Below are 25,178 nucleotides of genomic sequence, written 5' to 3'. Positions count from 1 at the left end.
ATTACCTCTATTAATTCATTTAATGGCCGTATGAGATAAGCACTGTTAACTGCATTTTATATGTAAGACTCAGACTGGTTGATAACTTACTCAAGTACACACAGTTCATAAATAGAAAAATTGAGCTTCAAACCCAAATCTCTGTGACATCAAAGTCTTTCTCTGTTGCCTCCCTCAAGTAGATCTGATCTTTTCTTTATCATGAATTCATTTTGTGACATTAGGCAATTGAGCCCCTCTCAATTTCCTCATTTCTAGTGTGGGATCAGTAGTATCTCCCTACAGGGCTGGTATGCTAAAATGAGATCTTAATTGTGAAAATTCTTTGTAGAAATTAATGGCACCATAAAATTCAGGATGTTTTTAAATTTACATGAGGAAAAGTAAAGAAACCCTTATCCTTTTTAGTCTCAGTCTTTTCTTTCTGCCTCTTGATATTTTCCTTTTAGTAGGGAAGCAGTTTTAACTAGGTCATAACCTAAATTGTGTAGCCTCAATTTTCAGAGGGGGACTGAAAAGCCATTGCTCATCTCTTACATGATGGATAAGATTTCTGAATGCCATAATACCTGATACTTGTTTAAGCAGCACTTGAGAGCTTAAAGAGCTTTCACGTACATTTTCTCACTGGCGTCTCACACTCTTCAGTGTAGGTGCCCTTATTCTTTTAATGCAGATGGACCAGCTAAGTTCCGGAGTGGCTGTACCATCTGTCTGTGCCACACAGCAAACACTCGCTCAGGAGAATGAGTTCTCAACTTTAAGTCCTGTGTTTGAATTGTGTTTTATCTGCTCCTTAATGAGATTTCTAAATAAAATCCTTAAGTCCTAGACATTTTTAGAAAGCCTCTCCACTTTTCTTCTTTTTCTTCATAAAGTTTCAATTTTAGGCACAACATGCATTTTGTCCTACTCCATCCTTTTTGCCTGTGTCTCCTATAGGATAGAATACATCCTTGGAATAATTTTTTTTGTTTGTTTCTTTACTTTGGAGTTAGGAGCATACACAAGGATTTTATGGTTCAAAGGAAGACTTTGTTGGTGGAAGGATCACAGGTTGACTGGTTCATAGCAGGGTCAGAGTAGGAAAAATGGTCGTAAGGCTACATTTTCTAAATTTAGATTTTCATCTCTTGGGCCATATTTTTTCAGCCATTAGAGTCTTTCTCCTTTCACCTACCTGTTCTCATGTAGGTGAGAAATATTGATAACTAATTATAAACATAGTAGGAGGAGCTCTCTCGTTCTGGGCAAGTTTCATGTTTGGTTTTCAAACAGTTTTTCTTATCAAGGTTGATCTACACATAGAAAAACAGAAGGCTTTGTGTGTTCCTTGCATTAGCACAGAAGGGTTTCAAGAATGGAGCTGTACCATGGGAACAGTGTTCGAATAAAATGGATGTCCTATCTTTTAAAAAAAATTTTTTTAAGTTTATTTATTTTTGAGAGAGAGAGCAAGTGAGCATGAGCTGGGGAGGGGCAGAGAGAGAGGGGAAACACAGAATCCAAAGCAGGCTCCAAGCTATGAGCTGTCAGCACAGAGCCCAACACGGGGCTCGAACTCACAAACCATGAGATAATAACCTGAGCTTAAGTTGAATGCTTACTCAGCTGAGCCACCCAGGTGCCCCTGATGTCCTATCTTTTTTAAGGTCATTGTGTGAATCAGGTCCAATATATAGCATAATCTGTATTCAAAGTTTATTTTTCTGTCTTTCAGTTTGTGGACAACATTTCATCTAGAGAAGAGATAGACCATGCAGAGTATTACCTTTACAAGTAAGTTTTCCATTTGATTTGACTATATATTCTCTCACAAAGGGTGGTAGGTATTATGCATAATGTTTAGCAACTTTTTAAGTTTGTGTTTTGGAGATATTTCCATATCAGTATATAGATAGCTTCCTCATTTTTTATAACTGCATCATATTCCCTATTGTGAATGTATTATTTAAACCAGTTCTCTATTACAGGACCTTTAGGTTGTTTGCTCTGTCTCTTTGTAGTAGGTGTAGTATAGTAATTAACAACCCTGTACACATGTAATTTTACACATAATCCCCATAAGTGTATACATTTGTAATTATAATAGCTGCTGCCAGATTTCTTTCTATTGAGATTTCACCAGCTGACATTACTGCCAGCACTGGAGTAGAAAGGCCTGTTTTTACAGGTTGGCCAACAGGTGTTTTCACACTTTGAGATTTTTTGTCAGTCTGATAGGTGAACAATTTTATATATCTCTTCTCTCCCTTTCTTATTCAGATGGAAGTGCAGTCTATATCCACTATTCAGCACCTATTTTTAATTAACACTATATTTTAAAACTTTACGGACATTACCACATTTGCTTCATACTTTCCCACAGCTGTGAACGATCCTACTGTGAACTACAGACACACTCACCTGTGTGTACAAAGAAAAAGAAGCTTGTTCACTACAGCACCATCTGTGGTAGCAAAAGATGTGAATAACCTAAAGCTTGTTAAATAAGGGACTGGTCAAATAAATCTGATTTTTTTCTTATAGTTTCATCTATCAGATCAAAATGATACCTTACAACTTTTTATTGTGATTCCTTGTTGTGATTTAAAAAATCTGATTTATGATTTGTTCCAATTCCTGGGTTTCAAAAATAGATTCAAACTGATGCTTAAAATGTTTTGGGGTGCCTGGGTGGTTCAGTTGATTAAGCACCTGACTCTTGATTTCAGCTCAGGTCATGATCGCATGGTTTATGAGTTCGAGCCCCACATCTGGCTACGTGCTAACAAAGTGGAGCTTGTGTGAGATTCTCTCTCTCTCCCTCTCTCTCTACCCCTCCCTAGCTTGCACTTTCTCTCTCTCAAAATACATAAATTAATTAAAAAATGTTCTTAGTAAGCATTACATTAGAATTTGCCATTTGTCCTTTGTTTTAAGAGAGTTTTTTATTTTTTCCATCTGGGTATTTTTTATTATTTCTTTTAATGTTTATTTTATTTTTGAGAGAGAGCATAAGTGGGAGAGGGGCAGGCATAGAGGGGAACAGAGGCTCCCAAGCGGGTTCCACAATGATAGCAACGAACTGGATGCGTGGCTTGAACTCATGAGCCTGAGATCATGACCTGAGCCAAAGTAAGACACTCAACCAACTGAGCCATGCAGGTATCCCCTAGGTACATTTTTTAAAGCTTTCTTTATATTAATGAAAATGTATTCAATTTTCTTTTACATGATTTTGCTACACAGAAATGAGCCTTTTTTTTTTTCTTTCTTTCTGAATTGGGTAAATTCTGCCACCTTTTTGGTGTTTTGTGTACAAATGTAAATCTTAATTACATTAGATTTCACACCTGAAATATACTTATTTAAAAGTTTATTTTTGAGAGAGAGATACCGTGTGCACGTGGTAGCAGGGGAGGGACAGAAAGAATCCCAAGCAGGCTCCATGCTGCCAGTTCAGAGCCTGATATAGGGCTCGAACCCATGAACAGTGAGATCATGACTTGAGCTGGAACCAAGAGTCAGACGTTCAACCAAGTGGGCTACCCAGGCGCCATTAAAAGCATTTATTTGAAATTTAAAATTGCCTTTAATCATTTCATAATTTTAAATTCTAGTCCTGAAATCATAATTGCAAGTGCTCTCCTAAATATAAATGTATTATTTAATGAGAGTAAGCCCTGCCTTTTTTAGTGGTTCTTTGGCACCGTAGGGCTCCTTTGATAGTTATTTTTGCCTGTGGTGGAAAGTGTATTCAGGCCACCATCTTCCCAGTTCTTGTTCTTTTGCTTTGTTGATGGCAAAATGCAGAAAATAGTTCCAATGTCTAAAGAGAAATTATTTCTTAGAATTCTGTCCTGTGGGACACAGTGCCATGATTTTGGAAGAAATACAACCCAAATTTACAAGTACCTCTGTAGTATATAACTGATTTCAGTGATTCAACATTCAGCAAGTGTTTACTGAGCACCTGTTACATGCCTAGGCTGTGTCCAAGGTGCTGGAGTATAGAGACCAAGTTAAAGACTGTCCCATTCCTCATACGTTAAAGTTTAACTGAGAAATTTAAGTCCCGCCTTTAAGACCATCATGATTCCTCTCATGATGTCAGTTTTGTTAGGCCTAGACTCTTACTGAAAGTTTCCTAAACTCTTTCTCCTGTTTCCATATAGGTTATATAGAAGACTCTTACCCATCTTAAGATGAGTCACTGTTTAATTTGACATCCCATCCTTTGCTTAATCAAAACTGAGGTTCTAATATACTGAATGTCAACTATACTTCAATAAAAAAAACAAAACTATTGTTCTAACAATGACATCACTTTATTTCTGTTGTTTCTCCTCCCTTCCATTGCCAAGAAAATTGGCTCTCTTTTTTCTCAGCCTTTTTTTTTTAAAGAAATAAACATTTTTGTGACTTCATGAAATTACTGTTATATGTGTATGGGACTAGGTATAACCCCAAAAAACTGCATCAAGATGTAGATAATGGAGGTTGGCTACATTCACTCATGAGCTAAATGTCTCATTCCTGCTTTCTAGCTTTAGAGAATATATAAAGGTTGTGCCTCAGCAAAATTAGAAGTTACAAGTAATGAACTCTCAAGGTTTCTCTGCATTAATTGAAGTCAGGAATGTCGATCCAAAAGACACCAAGGGCCTGTGGTATTGCCACCAGTTAGGTCTTCAGCATGTAGTGGTTGTGATGCCCAGCATCCCCACATGGGATGACTTTAGACATCTTAGAGAAGTTTATGATCACCAGTCTAGAGTAAGGAAATGAAGCCATTTCTTAATCCCAAATAACTGACAGCTTCTTGGGAGGATTTCTCACTCCCCAGGCAGTACCATCTTTGAGGGTAGGGCACACAACAGGACTTTGGGCTGCCACCTCTGTCATTAGCTCAACTCTTTATCTGCCTCAGCCTGTGCGGGTCAGGCTCAGCAAGTAGAGCCTAACTGCTGTGTTCTCCCATCTTCTAGTGATCGGTCTCCCCACTGATGATGTAAGCAGTATTAGAGCCAGAGAAGTTTGGAACCTTGCGTGACCAGTGGAGGGCTGACTGAGCATCTGCCGTTGACTCAGGTGCACAAGTTCCAGCAGTTCAGGGTGCTGCTGGCACAGGCCGGCTTGTTACCATTCTATCCTCCCAGGAGAGAATTTTAGCCTTTGACTCTCCTGAGGGACACAGGTTTAAAAGTTTAGAGGCTTCAAGATTGAGATTTCCAGGGATCTTTTAAGGAGAGTTAGAAAGGCTGCGTTTGAGAGAGTATGAGGGAAAAGAATATCCAAACACCCCTATTTGACCCCTGGGGGACTGCAACCTGATGATCAGCTTTTCCCCCCACCATTCATTAAACAACAACGAACAAACAAAATCAAAAACGAGGAAAGGGCAGTGATGCTTTAAACAAAGGAATAATGTGAACTAAAGGTGATTAAAGCAGTTAATACCAGACACTATATAGGTTGACAAGAAAAAGAGTCCCTGATAATATTCTACATATCTAATGGGAAAATAAAACCAAGAGTAAAAATGAGTACAACAGCACAAGCGCTGAACTGAAGTACAATAAATAAAATCCGTCAGTAAGAAACAAGAGAAGGCATGCTAAGAACTGGTGGGCTCTAACAAAATAAAGGAAACAAGATTAAAATAGGAGAATAAAAAAGTGAACAGAAAATGAGGTAAGAAGAACCCGATCCCCCACATACTCTGTTCACACCATATGTATAGATACGGCTGGGAGAGTGGGAAAATAGGCATAGACGTGCTATTGCACTTGTACTGTCAACAGGCCGAATAGTACCTTCTTTGTGAGTGCTTTTCAAGCTGCTTCCAACAAGCCTTGGAGCTGATCGCTCACAGGGGCCTCGGGGCTGTGGGCCTGGGAGGAAAAGGCAGTGACAGAGAAGCCAGGCAATGCTGCCACCAGCTCTCTGCTTCTGTTTCTGCTTCTGTTTAAGCCAGGGAAGCTGTGCCTCCAACTGCTTTAAGTATATGTTGGGGTCTGCGGAGAGAATGTAGAGAGGTCTGTGAACTTCAATGAGAATAAAACTATGTATTTATTTTCACTAAACTCTCAATAATATTTGGCATTTCCTTCAATTATGAATATTTGCAACAGATCACAGTATTATAAGCAGCATCTGTGTCTTTCTCACTAATAAAAGCAGATTTTTCAAATCTCACACGTTTGTTGCAGATCTCTTGACAAATTATGCTCATCACTGCTTAGAAATTAAATTTGGGGGGGCCCTGGGTGGCTTATTTGGCTCCGGTCATCATCTCGTGGTTCGTGAGTTTGAGCCTCGCTTTGGGCTCTGTGCTGACAGTTGAGAGCCTGGAGCCTGCTTCAAAGTCTGTGTCTCCCTCTTTCTCTGCCCTCCCCCTACTCATTCTCTCTCTCTTTCTCTCAAAAAAAAAAAAATAATAATACATAAACATTGCATTTGGAATTAAACTGCTAGATAGTGTTAATTCGTGCATTAATACAGAAGCACATGTTCCCACATCTTAAGGATTTTTTTAATATTTTGATAATTTCACTGTAACTGGTTTCCTTTGTGATCCTGTGTGCTTTTATTTTATGCATTTAAAACATCATTCTGAGGAGTTTATGAGCTTCATCAGACTGCCGGAGAATTCATGCCACAAAGAAATGTCAAGAACCCTGCTATGAGATTGTGTTTGGAAAGTCCTTTGCTTAGGTTTCCTCCAGGCCTTTTGAAATTTTCTAGGTCTTTGTTTTTTCCTTCTTACAAGGAAGGCTTTCTTTTCTTATTTTAGTTTAGACTTTATATAGTAAGACGAACATATGGTTTATAGGTGTGCTGTTTTCCAAATGAAAGCTTAAATACAGCCAGTCTCATAAGCTTCTCCACAGAGCTTGAAGAAGATGTGGGGAAAGTGAAGAGATGCAGACTGGCCAGAGATGCTGTAGGCAGGAGATCATTGCAGGGGCGGGGTTGAGCAGGATACACTTCTGCCTGGTTTTGGTATCGCCACCCATCCGTTCTCTGGGCTTGGTGAGGGAGAAGCCATGATGCTGCTTAGCAGTAAGCAGAGGTGTTAAGGCACTGAGGAGAAAAGTAACTGTGCAACCGATGGCTGCTGAGAGGAAAGGGCCCTTCACAGGGCATCTGACTACTAGGCATGCATAAGAAGCTGACAGCTCAGTTATGCTCTATATTTGCTAAAAAAGAGTTTTATATGCCCCGTGTTAGTGTGAAAAGGAGTTGAGCAAAATATTTTTCCCTCGGGCATAGGATTAATTTCTGTTTCCTACCCTGTACCCTCTCTTTGGCGTTTGAAGAAAAATGTCTTTCTGTCTTTGCTTTACTATAAACTTACAACATTCCTAAGAATTAGATTTGCATCTTTATTTTACTGATGCCCAGACTAAGGTATAGAGATTCACTGAGAGCAGCCAACATAGATGGTGTGCACGTAAGCGGCTGCCTAACCCAGGCAGAGAAGGGAAGCCAAAAGGATGTAATGTAAACAGAGGGACAGTACTGTGAAAACAGTAGTGTTTGCACAGTGGAAGATATTACTGGACCCTTACTGAAGGGTCCCAGTATGCTTTTTTTTCGAGGAAACTGAGACAGAAGGAATTCCATAGAGACCAGAGTATAGAGCATGGTAAAGCAGGAGAAAATTAAAATTAAGAGATAGGAGGAAATGTGTTATATTTTGTATAGTCTCTGGGTTGTTGATGGTACTTGGTTTCTAGAGGCTGTGGTCTTAGCTTTTTCTCCACAAGAGATCCCTTTTAAGATCTGTCAACTTGAAGTCTGTTATAGTGAGCTTACCTAGAGTTTTCCTTTATCAGTTGGTGAAAAGCGTCTCTTTGTCAGGCTATCTTGTCAATAGTTCTGAGCTCAGGACTCCCCAAGTCCATGTGTGCTGCCCACATATATACACGTGATCCCCGAGGCAGGCTGTAATCTCCATTTTCAGGAGATAAAACTGTATGTCATCGGTAAAATTATGGCATCAGTAAAAGCCATTGTTTTCATGGTTCTAACAAGCTTTAACAATTCCTGTATTGGTATTTGATTACTGAATTAATTGAATGCAAAGTCAAGCCATAAAAACTCCTTCTTTCCATGTGTATCTTCCTCTTCACCAAGGATGCTTGCAAATTACATCTTTAAAGTCTTATTTAGACTTTCCGATACTTTTGAGACCATGGCAGTTTAGCATGCATAAAATTAAACTTGTTCCTTTTACTGTCAGAGTGTCAGTAATCAGAACTGATAATTTAATCTGCAGCACAATTACCATTCTTGAAGGCTAAGTGATAGAAATTTCTGATGTACATAACATATTCTCTCTATTTTAAGAATGTAACATTTTTTAAAAATAGTCTTGGTTTTTAGCAAAAATGTGGGGAATACTGAATTCATTGCCTTATAATAAGAAGAGATTGTCACAGAGCTGCATGAGAAGGTTTTTTTCCTCAGAATACAGCTCCGTATTGTCATGGGGAGTGACCTGCCACCCATTAATGAGCGGAAGTCAAGGTAGTGAGTGTGGCAGGCTGTGTGCTGCCAACACGTTCATCCACACCGTACCTTAGCCTCAAGCATCTCTCCTGAGTTGCTTAACTGACCTGGCAGATAGCAGGCATCCGTGGTTGGGGACGGATGGCAGGTCAGCAACAGCTGGGGTGAGGCAGATGGCAGCCTGCATGTCTCCAGGTCCCAGGTTGGCAGCCAGTCTAAAAAAGGACGGTCCAAAATAGCTCCATTCTTTCAATAAACAAAAATATCCCTGTGGCTCCTTGGAAGGTGAGCGCACTACCCTAGGCCCATGTTGTAAGAATCTGTGTCTGTCTGTCGAAAGAGGGGAAGGTGGGAGCTGATGAGGAGCTTAAGCAGTAGTAATTTTCCTTTGCAGGCATGGGGATTGTGTATTACAGCAATGAAAGGAAATCAGAGATTTTTCTGTTAGCCTGTTGCCAGGTGTCATTATGTTTCAACGTTATTAAGAAATGAGTAAGAGCCCAAGAGGAGGGAAATGACTTGTAACAGCATTTTTAAAAAACACTTCCATTCTTTAATATTGCCGAGTGCTTTATTTACTTCTTATTTGCTAATCCTTACCACAGGCCTAGGAGACAGTTTCTTACTGTTAATGGCTCTGCAATAGAGAATAGTCCATTGTCAGGGGCACTGTCTGCACCTTGCCAAAGACCCGCTGGAGCAGTGTGCTGGGAGTTAGGGTGAGGACTGTGTCCCCAGCTCCTTTAGACTGTGCACTTAACTCCTGACCAGTCTCACTGCAGCCTGGGGGCCTCATCATACCAGAGGGGTGACCTTCAAGGGTATTTTCCTGGCTTTTGTCCACACATGCTACCTAGCTTTCCCAGCGGGATCTGATACCTTAGATAGGTACTTTATTTTTCCGGAGTGATGAGTCCCCTGGAGGCTCTCATCCTAGGAGTCCATAGCAGTCCAGGCAGCTGCAAACATCTATGTACGAAGCTTTGTAGGGACCGATGCCTTCATTTCTTTGTGGTAAATACCTGGGAGTGGAATGGGTGGAGCATATGGTAGGTAGACATTTTCCGAACTGTTTTTCAAAGTGGTTTTACTGTCTTACCATCCCAACAGCAGTTCCAGATCCTCCACATTGTTGCCAACACGTTTAGCCTTATTAATAGGGTTTAGTGGTATCTCATTGTGGTCTTAATTTATTTTTGCCTAAATGACTCATGATGTAGAACATCTTTTCATGTGCTTTTCTGCCGTGTCTACGTCTCCTTTGGTAACGTGACTGTTCAACTCCTTTTCCTATTTTTCTTTTTATTGGATTGCTTGCGTTTTTATTAGTGGGTGTTGAGAATTCTTTATCTCATAGTTGTGTCTTTTTGCTCACTTAACAGTGATTTTCAGAGGGCAGTTTTTAGTTTTGATGGAAGTCCAATTTGTCAGTTCTTTTCTTTTATGGATTGTGCTTTTGCCACCAGTGGAGAAGTTTTTGCCTAGCCCAACAGCATAAAGATTTTTCTCCTGTGTTTCCTTTAAGTTCCTAGCTTTAGGCCTCATAGTTTGGACTGTGATCCGTTCTGGGTTATGTGTTGTATATGGTGTGAGGTAAGAATCAAAGGTAATTCTTTGGCATAAGAATACCTGGTTGTATCGGCACCGTTTGTTGAAAAGTCTATTCTTTTTGAACTGAATTACCTTTGAGTTTCTGTGGAAAATCAGTTGTTTGTATATGTGTGAGTCTACTTCAGTACTGTTTTGTTCCATTGACCTATGTTCCATTGCTATCTTGATGCCAGTACCACACTGTCTTGATGCCTCTAGTTTTATAATAAGTCTTAAAATTAGCTATTCTAAGTCCTCCAACTCGGTTCTTTTCCAGAATCATTTTGGCTGGTTCAGGTCCTTTGCATCCCATATCAGTTTTAGGGTGTGTTCTCACACACATAATGCACATACACACACACCTATGAAATAATATCCATTACAAAAAGTAAAAGATTATGTTGATCTACAGGGGCGTGATTAATTATTAACAGTACAATACAGGGCAATGAAAGGAATGAAAACTTTATTCATATTTCCAATGGAACAAGTTATAAAATGCATTCAGTGAAAAAAAGTATAGACTTTTTTCATTACGTTACCATCGTGGATTCTATGTAAATGTAATATGTGTATATGTACTTTGATACATATGTGTGTATATGTGTTTATATGCATAGACTGTCTCTGGAATGGCATATATATACCCACAAAAATTGGTAAAACTGGTTTCTTTGGGGGAACAGTCCTGGGTGATTTTTTTTTTTTTTTTTTTAAAGACCTGGGTTGACTACTGACTGAATTCTCTCTTGTACCTTCTGAATTTCATATCATAGATATATATTATTCAAAGAAAAATTTTAAAAAGATCCTCAACATAGTTATCAGTAGATTCTTTTTTTAAATTTTTAAAAAATCTTTATTTTTGAGAGAGAGAGAGAGAGAGAGACAGAGTGCAAGTGGGGGAGGAACAGAGAGACTGGGGGCGGGGGCGGGGGTAAGACGCAGAATCTAAAGCAGGCTCCAGGGTCTGAGCTGTCACCACAGAGTACGACGCAGGGCTCGAACTCATGACCCTCGAGATCATGACCTGGGCCGAAGTCGAATGTTTACCTGATTGAGCCACCCAGGTGTCCCTCAGTAGATTCTTGAGAAGTATATATCATAATAAAGGTATTTCAGGAATATTAATAACAGTAAATTTTGGATTGAAAGGGATAAGTGTTGAAGGGAAATTAATTGTCTGCATAAGGTGATAAAAGGCCTGTTGTGTGGTAGTTGACAGTGGAAATGAAGAGAGAAATGTTTTACACATAGGAAGGAAAAAAATCGATCAACAGGATTAGTGACAGGTTGAATGTGATGATACAAAACAAGGATCAAAAATGAGGTGAAAATGGAACTTCAGGTAAATGAGAAAATGGCTAGTCCATTGATGGAAGTATTGAACCGGAAGCAGATTTAGACAGCAAGACAGCAAGATGGTAGGTTTTTCTTTGGTGTTTTTACTGTACATGTACAGATTTCTGAGTTTGCTGTATCACATCTTATATCTACCAACCACATTTGAACTGTTTCAGAGGAACTAGTCACAGACTTTTGGAGAAAGAACAGCTGGAAAACATACCTATGTTGGGGTCTTCCTGATGTCCTAGTGCCAGCTGGGAAATTTTGGAGTAGGCATTCTCTCAAGTCCTGTTAACTTTCAGAGTCTATGAAATTGAGACTTGGGCAGGCAGGCTAAGCAATCTCTTACGAGCCACGTAACAAATCCAAGCACTGGCTACAGATGAAGGCCTCACTTCCAATTCACAGGCTCATCAGTTAGACCAACGTATCTCATAGTGCCAGTTCTTTGTCCTAAGGCAGTCTAAGGAATAAAGCAGAACATAAAGACTCAGTGAATACTTGAATACCTTATAACAGAGTAACATAAAACTAATTAAACTCCGAAAAAAACTAGCATATACAGACATACAACTGTAAGAAAAATGCATAATTATGAAAAAAAAAGTGTAAAGACCCTGAAGGAATCAGGATGGCAGGAAATAGGTGACATGGATTTTAGGACCAATTTAGTTTCCACTTTGATCTGTAACTTGGAGCCAGTTAATGAACTCTCTGGAGATTAGCTTTCTGGATGAGCATCTGATCTTGGATGCTTCCCAAGTCACCATGCATATCTAAAATTCTGTGTTTCTCAATCCCATTGATCTAGAAGCTAGACCTTATCACCAGAAACCTCAGACTTTGAAAGCCTGAGATTCTGGTTTTTGTTTAGTTTCTTACCCAGGACTTTACTTAAATAGTGGAGTTGAATTTTCAGCCACATTAACTATGAATATCCATAGAAAAACTAGTGAATATAGATAAACAACAGAAAGTGTAAGGGGATCTCTTAATCTCTTTTGGATTTGGGTGACATTCTTCATTTGCTGTCTTCTTTGTAAATACTTTTAGTAAATCTCTTGGTATAAGAAGCTGGGTATTCACTCTTATTTTCCAGGAAGCCAGTTTTTTGTATGTTTTTGATACTTTCCTATTATCTTTCTCTGGAGGGCCCACAAAGCACCTATTCTTGATGCCTTGCATATACATGGAATTTAAAAGCAAAATAGATCTATTTTGATAGCTGCTGAACCCTCTGTGGATTAAACCTAAAAAAAGTTATGTAGTTTCATATAAAAAGATATATCCCAAGTTGTTTTTTTCCAGAGCATAAAGTCCTTTGATCAGAAAAAGAAAAAATCATTTTCTTGGCTGTTTTCATAACTGCAAAGTCATTATCAAGGTAGCAGAAATCATAGCTATAGGACAGAAAGACATAACTGTAATGTCTTATGCTTAGAGTGTCTTCAGCAGGATTTTGCATGTAAGGCAGTTTGATTTAGAGATAATTAAGAAATTTTCTCAGGAGCTGGTATGGTATTTAAGGGAAAGATAGTAGTTACACAGAAGTTTCAAGAAGACCTTTGTGAGAACTGATTTCATCATGAGTTTTGAGGCCACTGGCAAGTAAATTCCGAAGTATTTTCAGATGCCATGTGTCTAGGCAACAGGACACTTGAGGAACTAGAAGTAATTGATGTGAATTCTCTTTGGTGCCCATGCTGTAATGATTTTCTTGATAGATTTCCAGTTATGTTTGTTTTTACCATATAGACTTTATATTTTGAGATCTATTCTGTTCTTCTTTTTAATAGCAATGCTGATTTTAAGACCCATGGTGTACCACATTTCATAGCTAGTAATGGGTAAGGCTGGGACATAAAACCAGGTTGTCCAACTCCAGGCCAGTATAGCACATAATCAGTATATTTATGACACACTGGCTATTAGATGGCTCTATGTTGGATGTTACCAAGAGCTGAAATGCAGATCGGCCATTTGTCTTCATTGATGAAAGCCACGCAGAGTTTTGATATATATATGTGTGTATGTATACACACACACACACACACACACACACACAGCTTGTTATAGCCCTCCATTTCCTGAGATAATAGCAGGTACTATCTGTTAACACGGATGGCACACTTTCACAGAGCTTTCACACTCCAACCAGAAGTGGACTGCTATTCTCTGAGTGCACCACATGTTTTCTTCTCTTTGGCCTCTCCCCATCTCCTTCTGATAAAATGCAACCTTTCTTTTAAGGCCTGTCCCAACCAAATACTGCTACATCCATAAATTTGCCCTGATTTTCGCCATTTGAATATGATCTCTCTGACCCTCTTCCAGAGAATTTTCTTTTATCTACTCAGGGGTGCTTAGTTGGTTTTTTTTTTTTTTTCTTTGACTAGTCAGAAATATGTATTTCTTATTTTTTCTTTACTTGAGGAACAGTATAGTATAGTAGATAAGAGCATGAATGGGGTGCCTGGGTGGCTCAGTCAGTTAAGCATCAGGCTTCAGCTCAGGTCATGACCTCACAGTTCGTGAGGTTGAGCCCCGCGTCAGGCTCTGTGCTGCCAGCTCAGAGGCTGGATCCTGCTTTGGATTCTGTGTCTCCCTCTCTCTCTGCCCCTCCCCCTCTCGCACTCTGTCCCTCTCTCAAAAATGAATAAAGGTTTAAAAAAAAGGAGGGGCGCCTGGGTGGCTCAGTTGGTTGACCGTCCGACTTCGGCTCAGGTCATGATCTCACAGTGCGTGAGTTTGAGCCCCACGTTGGGCTCTGTGCTGACAGATCAGAGCCTGGAGCCTGCTTCAAATTCTGTGTCTCCCTCTCTCTCTCTTCCCCTCCCCCACTCATGTTCTGTCTCTCTCAAAAATAAACATTAAAAAATTTTTAAAATAAATAAAGGAAAAGAGCATGGCCTCTGGAGCCAATCTGGCTAGATTTGAATCCCAGATGTGCCATCTGTTAGCTGTTTGATTTAGTCACTTATAGCCTCAGTCCCTCAGTTTCCTCATCAAAATAGGGATTAAAATAATTCTCGTACTTTAGAGTAGATCCTTAGAACAGTCTTGGGACCAAGTAGGTTGGTGATCAGTAAGTTTTAGCTTTAATATTGTCTATGATGCATTGTAACATCTTGAAGAGCAAGGACTATTTCTTCCCCAAATCTCTCTCCTTAGGGAAAACATTTTGAACTCTAATTTCAGTTGCTAAGTAGTCCTTCACTATTGTCACTACCCTCACCTAAGGCATCAAGGTGCAGAGTATCAGGACTCAGGGATAGATGCTTATGAATACTCCTAGTTTAACACTCAGATGGAAAGGATATCACAATTTGGGGAGACACTCTCTGACCCTAAGAGACAACTAATTGAAGGTCCCATGTATCTACCCTTATTGCTAAGCTTACAACGGCCAAAAACCAGAAGGGGGCAGCAGAAAGTCATCTACTTCTCATCTGTGGAGAAGGGAGAGAAGCCCAGAAGTGATCAGTTGCCAGTTAGGGACAACCTGCACCAAAACTGATGTCCGGTAAGATATTATTGAATCAATGATCACAGTGCACATTGGAACTGAAAGGAGAGGTCTCCTCTGAGGGCTGGGAGCATGACAGAACATTTAAACAGTTGAGATAGAAATTGAGGGACTGCTTCCAGTGATGTTAGCTCTGATGTTTGGAGTATACAGGAGCAGCTCAGAATGTCTGAAGATCTTTAATGCTGTCAACATTCCCATTTATTTTATTTTACTGTTCCCCCGCCCATCCCCGATGTAGAAATTCAGAATTCCTATTTGTGTGGCCTATTGTGTTTTGGAAAATTGGGCTGCAACTTACAAAAGAAAAATCACTTTCTTTTTAGTGTATTTCCCTCCAGGCTTTCAACTACATCTTTTCATTTAATTTGTTTTAAACTAGTTGACACTAACTCTCAGATTTCTTCTATAAGCTAATGCAGTTCCAACCAAAATCTCAGCAAAATTTTTTGTGGAACCTGAAAAGATGATCCTGAAATGCAAATGAAAGAGTAAAGGGCTAAGAATAACTAAGATATTTTCAAAAAGACTAAAATGATTGGTCTACTAGATAACAAGACTTCGAAAGCTATGGTAACTAAAAATGAGATGTTGTCTTAGACTTTTGGAACTAAATGGAGAGAGCCCAGAGATGCATCTATACACATATGGAAACTACCATGATAGACTTGTACAATGGAATGCCATCCAGCATTGAGAAAGGATGAACTAAAGCAGTACATCTCAGCTTGGCTCTCTCAAAAATGTAATGAGTGGAAAAAAGCATGGTGAATAATCATTCATACAGGGGCACCTGGGTGTTTTGGTTAAGTCGGTTAAGCATCTGACTTCGGCTCAGATCATGATTTCATGGTTTGAGTTCGAGCCCCGCATCTGGCTCTCTCTGCTGTCAGCATGGAGCCCCTTCAGATCCTTGTCTCTCGCTCTCTCTCTGCCCCCCCCCCCCCCCGCTCATGCTCTCTCTCAAAAATAAACATTAAAAAAAAAAAAAAAGAATCATACAGCATAACATTTAGGTAGTTTGAAAACATGCAAAGCAATGCCCTGGCTTATATGTTTATATGGATGCATGTAGAAAATGTAAGAGTGTGAAAACACTTTAGAATGAGAAAGAGTTGAGGATATTATTTATCTGTGAAGAAGGACAATGTGATAGGAATAGGATCAGGAGATGTATATAAGGAGGCTTCAGCTGCATTTAAACTCTTCTCCCACCACACAGAAAAATAACCATTTTTACATTTGTTAAGAAATTTATTTGAATAGATTTGAGGATAATTCCTTCTTACTTCCTGCTTGAAAAATCTTGAGATAGTACTGGCCCACCTTGGAGCAGAGTCTACCTTGCCCAGAAAGATAGGGTAATATACGTGTTTGGGTGAGGTAACTACCCACTTTCTTTCTTTTTAATTTTTTTTTTTTAATGTTTATTTCTGACACAGAGACAGGGCATGAGTGGGGGAGGGGCAGAGAGAGAGAGAGGGAGACACAGAATCTGAAGCAGGCTCCAGGCTCCGAACTGTCAGCACAGACCCCAACGTGGGGCTCACACTCACAAACCGTGAGATCATGACCTGAGCCGAAGTCAGTCGCTCAACTGACTGAGCCACCCAGGTGCCCCAAGTAACTACCCACTTTCTAAGGATAACAATCTTGGGCCTCATATGGCTCTTTTCTATATACAATCCTTTAAAAATGTAAAAACTCTTTTTAGCCCAGAGCCTGTACAGAAATAGGCTGCAGACCAGGTGTGGTCCATAGACCCTTGTTTGCCAACCTTTGATGTACACCCTCATTTTCTCCTGTCCTTAAAATTTTCAGAGAAAAATCCCTGTATGTCATTTCGTCCATCCTTACTGTTTTGTTTTGTTGGGAAAGAAGTAAAGACTAACATATAAACTAACTGCTGAGCTATCTGATTTTGCAGCTTGGAGCTTGAGGGGGGACAATCAGTTGCATGGCTATTTGGTATCCCATGAGGGGCATAGGTATAAATTTCATCAGCCCTGTAACAAATGCTGGACAATAGCAAATGGCTGGCATGTGCTTTTTTTTTTTTTTTTTTTTTTTTTAACCTAGGCCCCAGAAGAAGAAAGATGACCTTTTTAACTGATAGATACCCAATTTACACAGATATTATTTATTAATACTGATAAGTTGACCTTTTACTTAGGCATTTCTCCTATATAACTACTATGCAATGATTAAAATCAGAACATTTAGCAGGACTACAAGAGTGTGATCTAGTATATAGTCCCTATTCAAATTTTGTCAGTTGCCTCATTAATGTTCTTTATGGGTCCTAGTCCAGAATCCAAACTAGGGTTGTACTTTATATTTAGTTATCATATATCTTTTCAGTCTCCTTTAATTTGAAACACTTCCTCAGCTTTAATGTGTGTGTGTATGTGTGTTTCCTAACCTTGACATTTTTTAAGAGTACAGGCCAGTTTTACTGTAGAATGTCACCCAATTAGGTTTCTATGATATTTCAGTTATGCAGTTATGGTATTTCCTAGGAAGGAAGGCATTTGTGGACAGGAGTACCACAGAAGTGATGTTGTGTTCTCAGTGTATTTTACCAGGCAATGTGTATTGATCATTTATTACAGTATTGGTGATGTTAAGTTTGATCACCTTATTAAGGTGGTATCTCCCAGATGTCATGACTTGATTTTATTCTCTAAGTTATAATCCATTACTTATTTTGAGACTCAAAATGTCCCCTATATAGTGAGTAGGAAACCCTGCTTCTTGCATTGTTTTGATATGTTCTGTCCTTCTTTGAGCATTTTTTACTTTTCTAGACAAAACATCTTTTAATATCATCTTACACCATACCTGCCCCAGCCTTGGCACCAGCCATTTTTCTAAAGAGCCCCAGTTCTTTTTAGAGGGAGAATGGCATTCACAAGTCAAAATCTGCTTATAGGAAGTGCTCATTGCTACTGAGTTATTATTTTTCCCAGACTTTCTCAGTGGACAGAGCTAGCATATCATTGTATCCATTCATGTGGATATATTTTTATATGTATTATGTTTATATTATATATAAAAAATATATATATCTTTAAACTATCTTCTTCCTGAAGTTTCCAATTCCAGTCTAACACTTCAAGTTTCCTTGTGGACTTGTCCCTTCTCTAATTTTGTAATTCTCTTCCGGCAGTGAAAAATCTGATTCTCAGTATCTTTTGTCATCTATCTGTTTTGCAAATATTCTCTCTCAGTATATAAGGCTTTTCTATTTGTTTTCTTAATGACATGATTTGATGAGCAGAATTTTTATTTTGATGAAATCTAATTTAGCTATCTTTTACTTTATGGTTATTGTTTTCTGTGTCCTAAGTAGTTATGCCTACTCCTTAGTCATAGATATTCTTCTATTTTCTTCTTTAAAGTGTCAAAATTTTAGATTTTATGTCTCAATTTCATTTTACATATCAAACCAATTCTTGAATATGGTATGAGTGTGGGTATTCTTTTTTTTTTTTTTCTTTATGGATGTTTCTGCTTTCTGTATTGTTTTCCATTCATTTGTCTATCTTACTGCAATACTATACTCTTACTACTATAAGTCTTGAAACCAGATAGTGTAAGTCCTTCAGCTTTGTTATTTTTTAATATTATTCTGGTTATTTTAGTTCCTTTACCTTCCCATAAACATTTTGGAATTGGGTGGTCAATTTTTCTTAAACAGGCCTACCTGGATTCCAGTTGGAATTTTGTTAAATCTATAGATCAATTTAAGAAGAATTGGCATCTTAATTGGGACCTTATATGACATCATAAAATATTGAATCTTCCAACCCATGAACACGGTTTAACTCTTTTTTTTTTTTAAGATCTTATTTCTCTCAGCAATGCTTTATAAATTTCATTGTAGAGACCTTGCAAGTCTTTTGTTAAATTTATTTCTAAATATTTTACAGATTTTGATGTTACTGTAAGTGAAGGTATTTTTCTGAATTTTGTTTTCCAAATTTTTCCTTCTAGAAATAGTTGATTTTTATCTCATGACCTTATATCCTGAGAGCTTGATAAACATACTCATTAATCCTAGTAGTAGATTCCTTAGTGTTTTCTACATATCCAGTCATGTTGTTTATGAATAGAAATACATTTATATCTTTCCAAATTTTATCCCTTTCAGTTTCTTTTTCTTGCCTTATTGCACTAGCTAGGACCTCCAACACAATGTTGAATAAAAGTAGTGGAGGCAGGTATCCTTGCTTTTTGTTCCCAGTCTTGGCAGGAAGTATTTAATATCACACCTTTAGGAATGATGTTAGTTGTGGGTTTTTCATAGTTGCCCTTTATCAGTTTGAGGAAGTTCACTTTTAGTCCTAGTTTCCTGACAGTTTTTATCATAATTGGATGCTGAATTCTGTTAAATATTGTTTCTTCAAAGATAAAGATGATCATATGGGTTTACTCCTCCATTCTGTTACAATAGTGAATTGCTTTGGTTTTCAGATGTTAACCCTGCCTTGCATTCTTGGGATGAATTCTCAAGAATGTATTGTTCAGAAGTATTTTTAAAGTAAATTTGCTAATATTTGTCAGAGATACTTGTGTCTGTGTTGCTGATAATACTGGCCTCTAAATTTTTTTGCTTATAATATCCTTGTGAGGTTTTGGCATTAGGATTATGTGATGTCATAAAATATACTGATAAGTGTTCTCTGCTTTAATTTTCTAAAATTTGGTGTAAGATTTATATTATTTCTTTAATATGTGATAGCATTCATCAGTGAAGTCACCTGAATGGGCCTGGAATTTTCTTTTAAAGATCATTTTAATTAGGAGTTCATATTTTTGAACAGACTTGGATCTTCTCAATATAATTTTAGTTTGCATTTTTCCTTATTGGTGATGTTGACATACTCTTACATGCTTAACGATCATTCATATTTCTTTGAACTTTCTTATCTTTTATCCTGTCTTTTGACTGCATCGTTGGTCTTTTATTAGTTTGTAGGACCTCTCAGTGTTTAGGGAATAGCTTTGAATGATGAATACTTTTATTTTTCTCATTTCTTTTTTTGTTTTTTGTAAATTATTTTGCTTTATGATAGTTTTTGCTATGTAGACTTTTTTTAAAAATGTGATTGAATTTATCAGTCTTTTCTTTTATGGCTTTTACATCAAACTAAGAATGACATTCTCCATCCCAACAAATTTCCCCCTATTTTCTTTCGGTGAATGTATGCTTTCATTTTTAACATGTAAATATACAATTGATCTGTAGTTTATTTTGGTTTAATTATATGAAGTACAGATCCATACATACATATATCCACATTTTTTAAAAATGGCTACACAGTTATCCTAATGCCATTTTTTGAATAATCCCTCATTTGCCTGCTGATATTTTATGCTGTGTTAGCATATACTAATTCCTTGTTTGAGTTTGGGTCTGTCTCTGAACTCTGCTGTTCTACTGATCTGCCTTTTCATCCAGTAGCATCATACTTGTTTTAATTAGCTTCTGAATATGTTTTAATATCTGATGAGGAAGTCCACAATTCTGTCCACTTCTCTGCTCAACTTCCACTATTTCCCTTTCTCTTTTGTTTAATAACCTTGTTAAATTGTTAGAAATATTTTCCAAATACCTTATTTGAATATACAGTCTTTCCTCTTTTCCTGTAGTGGGGGGTCTCAAGTGATGGTTGAAAGTCTCAGATATGTGACCTGGGCCTCAAATAGCCTTTAGGTCATCTTTATGCAAACAAGAAATAGACTGCCTCTTCTAAACAGATAAATTGGGGGAAAGTACCTTTTTCTGAAAAATGCAGCCTTGTACCTGATTACATAGTTGCTAGGGCTGGGTTTTGTCTCTCTTCACACCTTTAGGCCGTGCTCACTCAAAATGAACCACTTTACAATCATAACAATCTTGAATTGTACTGCACCGTATAAATAATGTAGTCAGGGAAAGAATTACCAGGAAAGCCAGATGCATATTCCTTCCCTTGCCTCCTCCTCCCCATCTGAGCTGCCAGCCCCAGAGCTGGCTAATTACATCACTCAATAATGTGCTTCCTTAAGTGGGAATACAAGTGGCTGTTCACACTAAACAACTCCCTGCCTTCGGGAATGCCTAGATTGGGATCAGAGTAGATAAACCTCTTGAAAGTCCAGTTGGCCACCCAATCAGTTAGAGTGACATTGTGGGCCATCACGATAAAGGTCAAATAATAATTACTTGTATCCATACAAAAGTACCTTGTCGTCTCATTTTTGTTTATCATCCTCTTGGAAAAGTTTGCAAAACAGAAAGGGCAGGTATTGTTTTTGCCCTTCTTTTGTGGGTAAAGGAAGTCAGCCAGAGCAGAAACATTTCCAAAGTCAAACAGCTAGTGAGTGACAGCTTACTTGATCTTACATCTTTTGAAGGTTGAGGTTCTTCCCCTCAACCTGAAAGAACACTTATTTCCCTTACATGTCACATAATCTTATAAAAACATTATTTGTTAATTCCACAAGCATTCAGGCAGATTAAATGTATATCATCAGTAAATTGTGGTGGTATGTTTTATCTTGCAGAGAGTACACTCTCATATTTCTGGCATGTTCATATCACCCTTCCCTAGTGGTACCAGAATACGTCCTATTCAGAAATACTCAGTGATACAAAGAGAATAATAATTGTTTTGATGTGTTGGTAGAGGTCCATAAGCTTCCGGGCTTTTCGACGATCAGAAGAAAATGATTTTGAGAGTAAGGTTATGTTGTGGGTATAGTCCTATGATAAGTTTGTCATGTTTATGATTCTATAAATTACCATATTTTAAGGAGTTGGCTTTTTGATTCTTTTTTTTTAATGTGGTCTTTCTCTGCCATAAAAACAAAAGTTAATTTCAAGTCTCTGGATACAATATAGATTTGGAACCAAGTAGGAAAAGTACTGAAGCTGCTTTTGAGGTTGGGAGTCACTGTGAAAGTAGTTTTTAATGCCTCTAGATTTCTCCCTGCCTTTCTCTCTCTCTCTCTTTCTAAATATTACTTTTCTTTTTAGATAGTAATCATTTGGACTCTCATGTCAAACCTTTCTGGCCAAGTATTTTATAGTGATTGACATAGTTCACCAAGATATTTATTTAGAAAGCAGCATCTGAACACACATTGTTTTTAAAAATCTTGATATCTTATTACTGCAAGATAGTACAGATTGTTTTTAATTTGTTTTGATATCTGCATATTTGGCAACAGAAAATTGGGTTTTCACTGTAGGTATTTTTGACTTCAAACAAAATGCATTTCTAGAGAACCACCGATCTAAGGTGAATTTTTTGAGGATAATGATTATATCTTATCTCATTTTGTATTCCTAGTGCTTAATCCATGCCTGGAACATAGCTGACTCTCAATAAATATCTGTTAAATGAGTGATGGATTGAAGTCTGTAGCAAATTAACGTCATTTTTAATTCTGACACTTTGTCTTCTTTTGTCTGTACATTGTTTGAACTCATTTAACAAGTAAGGATAAATTTTTTAGACATTTCAAATAAATTTCATTGTGAAACAGAATAGAGAAGTAATGTGGTTGGCAGTAAGCCCTAGACTGGAATTGGAAGTTCGATGTGCTTCTTGAAAATGATTATAGTCTGATCCTGGTCAGGTCACTTAGCCTTGCTGACCTCAGTTTTCTCATCTTTAAAATAAAGGTGGAAAGTTACATAGAAATCACTTAGCTCATACATGTCGGAATGTTCTGGAAAGGTTAAAAGCTTTCTCGATGTACACAGGGGTACTGCTTTCTTGATGGCTTTCCCTAGAGCTCTGAGCCAGAGTTTGGGAAGGTTTGGGGTCCCTTTTGCCATAAAACTCAGCACTTTTTTACTATGAAGAAAGGTTCATGAACATAATGGTAACACATAGCACATTCCTGGTTCCTTCTCAATTGCTGCTTCTCAATAACATTTTCCTTGTCATTTCTCTGCCTATAACTATGAACCCAGTCAGCAGCAGATACATAGAAGATGAAAAAACACATGGTGCCACTTTGGGGACCGCCACCTCCATTCAAATCCAGGCCTTGGGAAAGGTTAGGATTTGAGGCAGTTGTGTATATACTGTACTAGTGGTCCTTGAGGGAAGCTGATAGAGATTCTCCCTTCCTTGACACATTAGGAGTACATCAGACAAGAAAAGTGTGGGTCTTAGAAATAAGAGGAAGCATTGCAGATATCTGATTTGCTAGACCCAGTATCTTTTCAGTTCAGTGAAACTAAGGGAATTGACGCATAGGTATATACATGTATTCTCTCAAATTGTCACCCCTTTCTATTGTTCTTCATGACTTACTTGAAAAAGTCTAACATCTTTGGTTTATTTCTTTATCTACTACAGCAAGGCCTATTATTTCTCCCTCTATATTCTTGTATCTTCCCCTTCTCTCTCCTACAGAATATAATCCTATGTCAAGCTCCAACCTGTTTTCTGTTTTTCTTTCTGGTGTCCATATGCAAATTTTGTATACAGCAAATCTTCAAAGAAGAGAAAATATCATTAACAGATTTCAAATCAGAATCCTGCTTTCATTTCAAAGTTTTAATCATTGTCTTAAAATAAGGTATTGACCTTAGTTAAATTCATTAATGTCGTAGATCTACTTGAAGTCATATTCTTGGTTTTCCTAACAGAACCAAGCTCCTTTTTAAAATTAAGACACTAGATATTGCTTGTATTTTACAAGTTATATGTATGGCTCCTTGGATTTACAATTCCCAGTGGTAAAATAAAAATGTGGACATTATCAGCCACCTATTTTATAACTCTTTGAGAAGACATCTATCAAAATAAACTTTGTTTACTGAGGTGATAAAACTATGTGACTCAGATGTTCTGACATTCATCAGTAGGTCCACTGTCATTTACTAGATTAGAAGTTATAAGAGAAATAAAATGTTTATCCAACCTCCCCACCCCTTATGGCTCAATCCTGTTCTTGATGCTACATATTTCAAAGATAGATCAGACTGTTTATATAATTTGGTTCCAACCTAATTTTCCAGCCTGGTATCACTAATGCCTAACAAAAAGCCTACATTTATGGAATTATCTTTTCTGGCTCATTCAGTTTATATTAATACTTGCTTAACAAGTATTAATTGTGTTTCCTTTGTAAGGGCCATGCTCTTGCCCTGGGAATTCATTCCTTTCCCTTTAAAAGTCTTCCAGATATTAAGGGTCCAGACTCCATGATCCCATTTCAGATCCTTCCATCCAGCAGTAACCCCCTGACTTGCACACTGGTAGCACTTAGTTTGCATCACTCAGGTTACATTGGTCACATGTGGCCTAGCTTTGTGAAAATATCAAATGATGGGATTGTCTACATTTTGAGTAAACCATGTCTAATAAAATCATAATTAGCAAAAGGCCTTAAAAAGTATCCTATAGGGGCGCCTGGGTGGCTCAGTCGGTTAAACGTCTGACTTCGGCTCAGGTCACGATCTCGCGGTCCGTGAGTTTGAGCCCCGCATTGGGCTCTGTGCTGACTGCTCAGAGCCTGGAGCCTGTTTCAGATTCTGTGTCTCCCTCTCTCTCTGACCCTCCCCCATTCATGCTCTATCTCTCTCTGTCTCAAAAATAAATAAACGTTAAAAAAAAAATTAAAAAAAAAAAGTATCCTACATGCAATAAATGTTCAATAATTGCCTGCTAAATAAATGAGTATCTGCAACTCTTCCATGAAATCTTGTTGTTTTCTTAAGCATTTTTTATAGTTCGCCTCATAAAGGTGCTCCGAATTTCATGTCTGTGCCCTCTTCACAGTCTAATTGCTCTTCCATGTTTTTCTTTATTTCCTTCTCTAAGCCTACTACCTACTTGCTTCTCCATTGTGTCTTAGTTTCTTTATGTATTCTCAATACTAGACCCTTATCAATATATGATTTGTAAGCATTTCCTCCTACTCTGAAAGTTGTTTTTTTGCCTTTTGGTAATGCCCGATAATGCACAAAATTTGCTTTTGATGAATTCCAGTTTATCTAATTTTTCTTTTGTTGTTTATGCTTTTAGTGTCTTATGTAAGAATCCATTGCTAAATCCAGTGTCCTGAAGATTTGCCCCGTGTTTTCTTCTAAGAGTTTCATGGGTTTAGGTCTTATGTTTAGATAACTGATCTGTTTTGAATTTATGTTCCTAATATGCACAAAACTGGATACTGTGCACAAATATTGAAGAGCGCCTGCCTCAAATAC

The 25,178-nt window shown here is 37.9% G+C and overlaps 1 protein-coding gene across 5 annotated transcripts in view; it reads left to right on the top strand.

The window, feature by feature from the left end:
- MRPS27 (mitochondrial ribosomal protein S27) overlaps positions 1-25,178 on the top strand; it is a 130,160-nt gene that overhangs the window by 59,208 nt on the left and 45,774 nt on the right. For all 5 annotated transcript variants that reach the window (XM_042988112.1, XM_015536556.2, XM_042988122.1 and 2 more), the window contains one exon: positions 1,721-1,779. In XM_042988112.1, coding sequence (XP_042844046.1) covers positions 1,721-1,779 — 59 coding nt within the window. The remainder of the gene's footprint in view (positions 1-1,720; positions 1,780-25,178) is intronic.

The sequence above is a fragment of the Panthera tigris genome, chromosome A1, assembly GCF_018350195.1.
Source record: "Panthera tigris isolate Pti1 chromosome A1, P.tigris_Pti1_mat1.1, whole genome shotgun sequence".
In the NCBI taxonomy this organism is placed as follows: domain Eukaryota; kingdom Metazoa; phylum Chordata; class Mammalia; order Carnivora; family Felidae; genus Panthera; species Panthera tigris.
The sequence above is the reverse complement of the archived record's forward strand: the minus strand, read 5'-3'. Positions and strand labels throughout refer to the sequence as shown.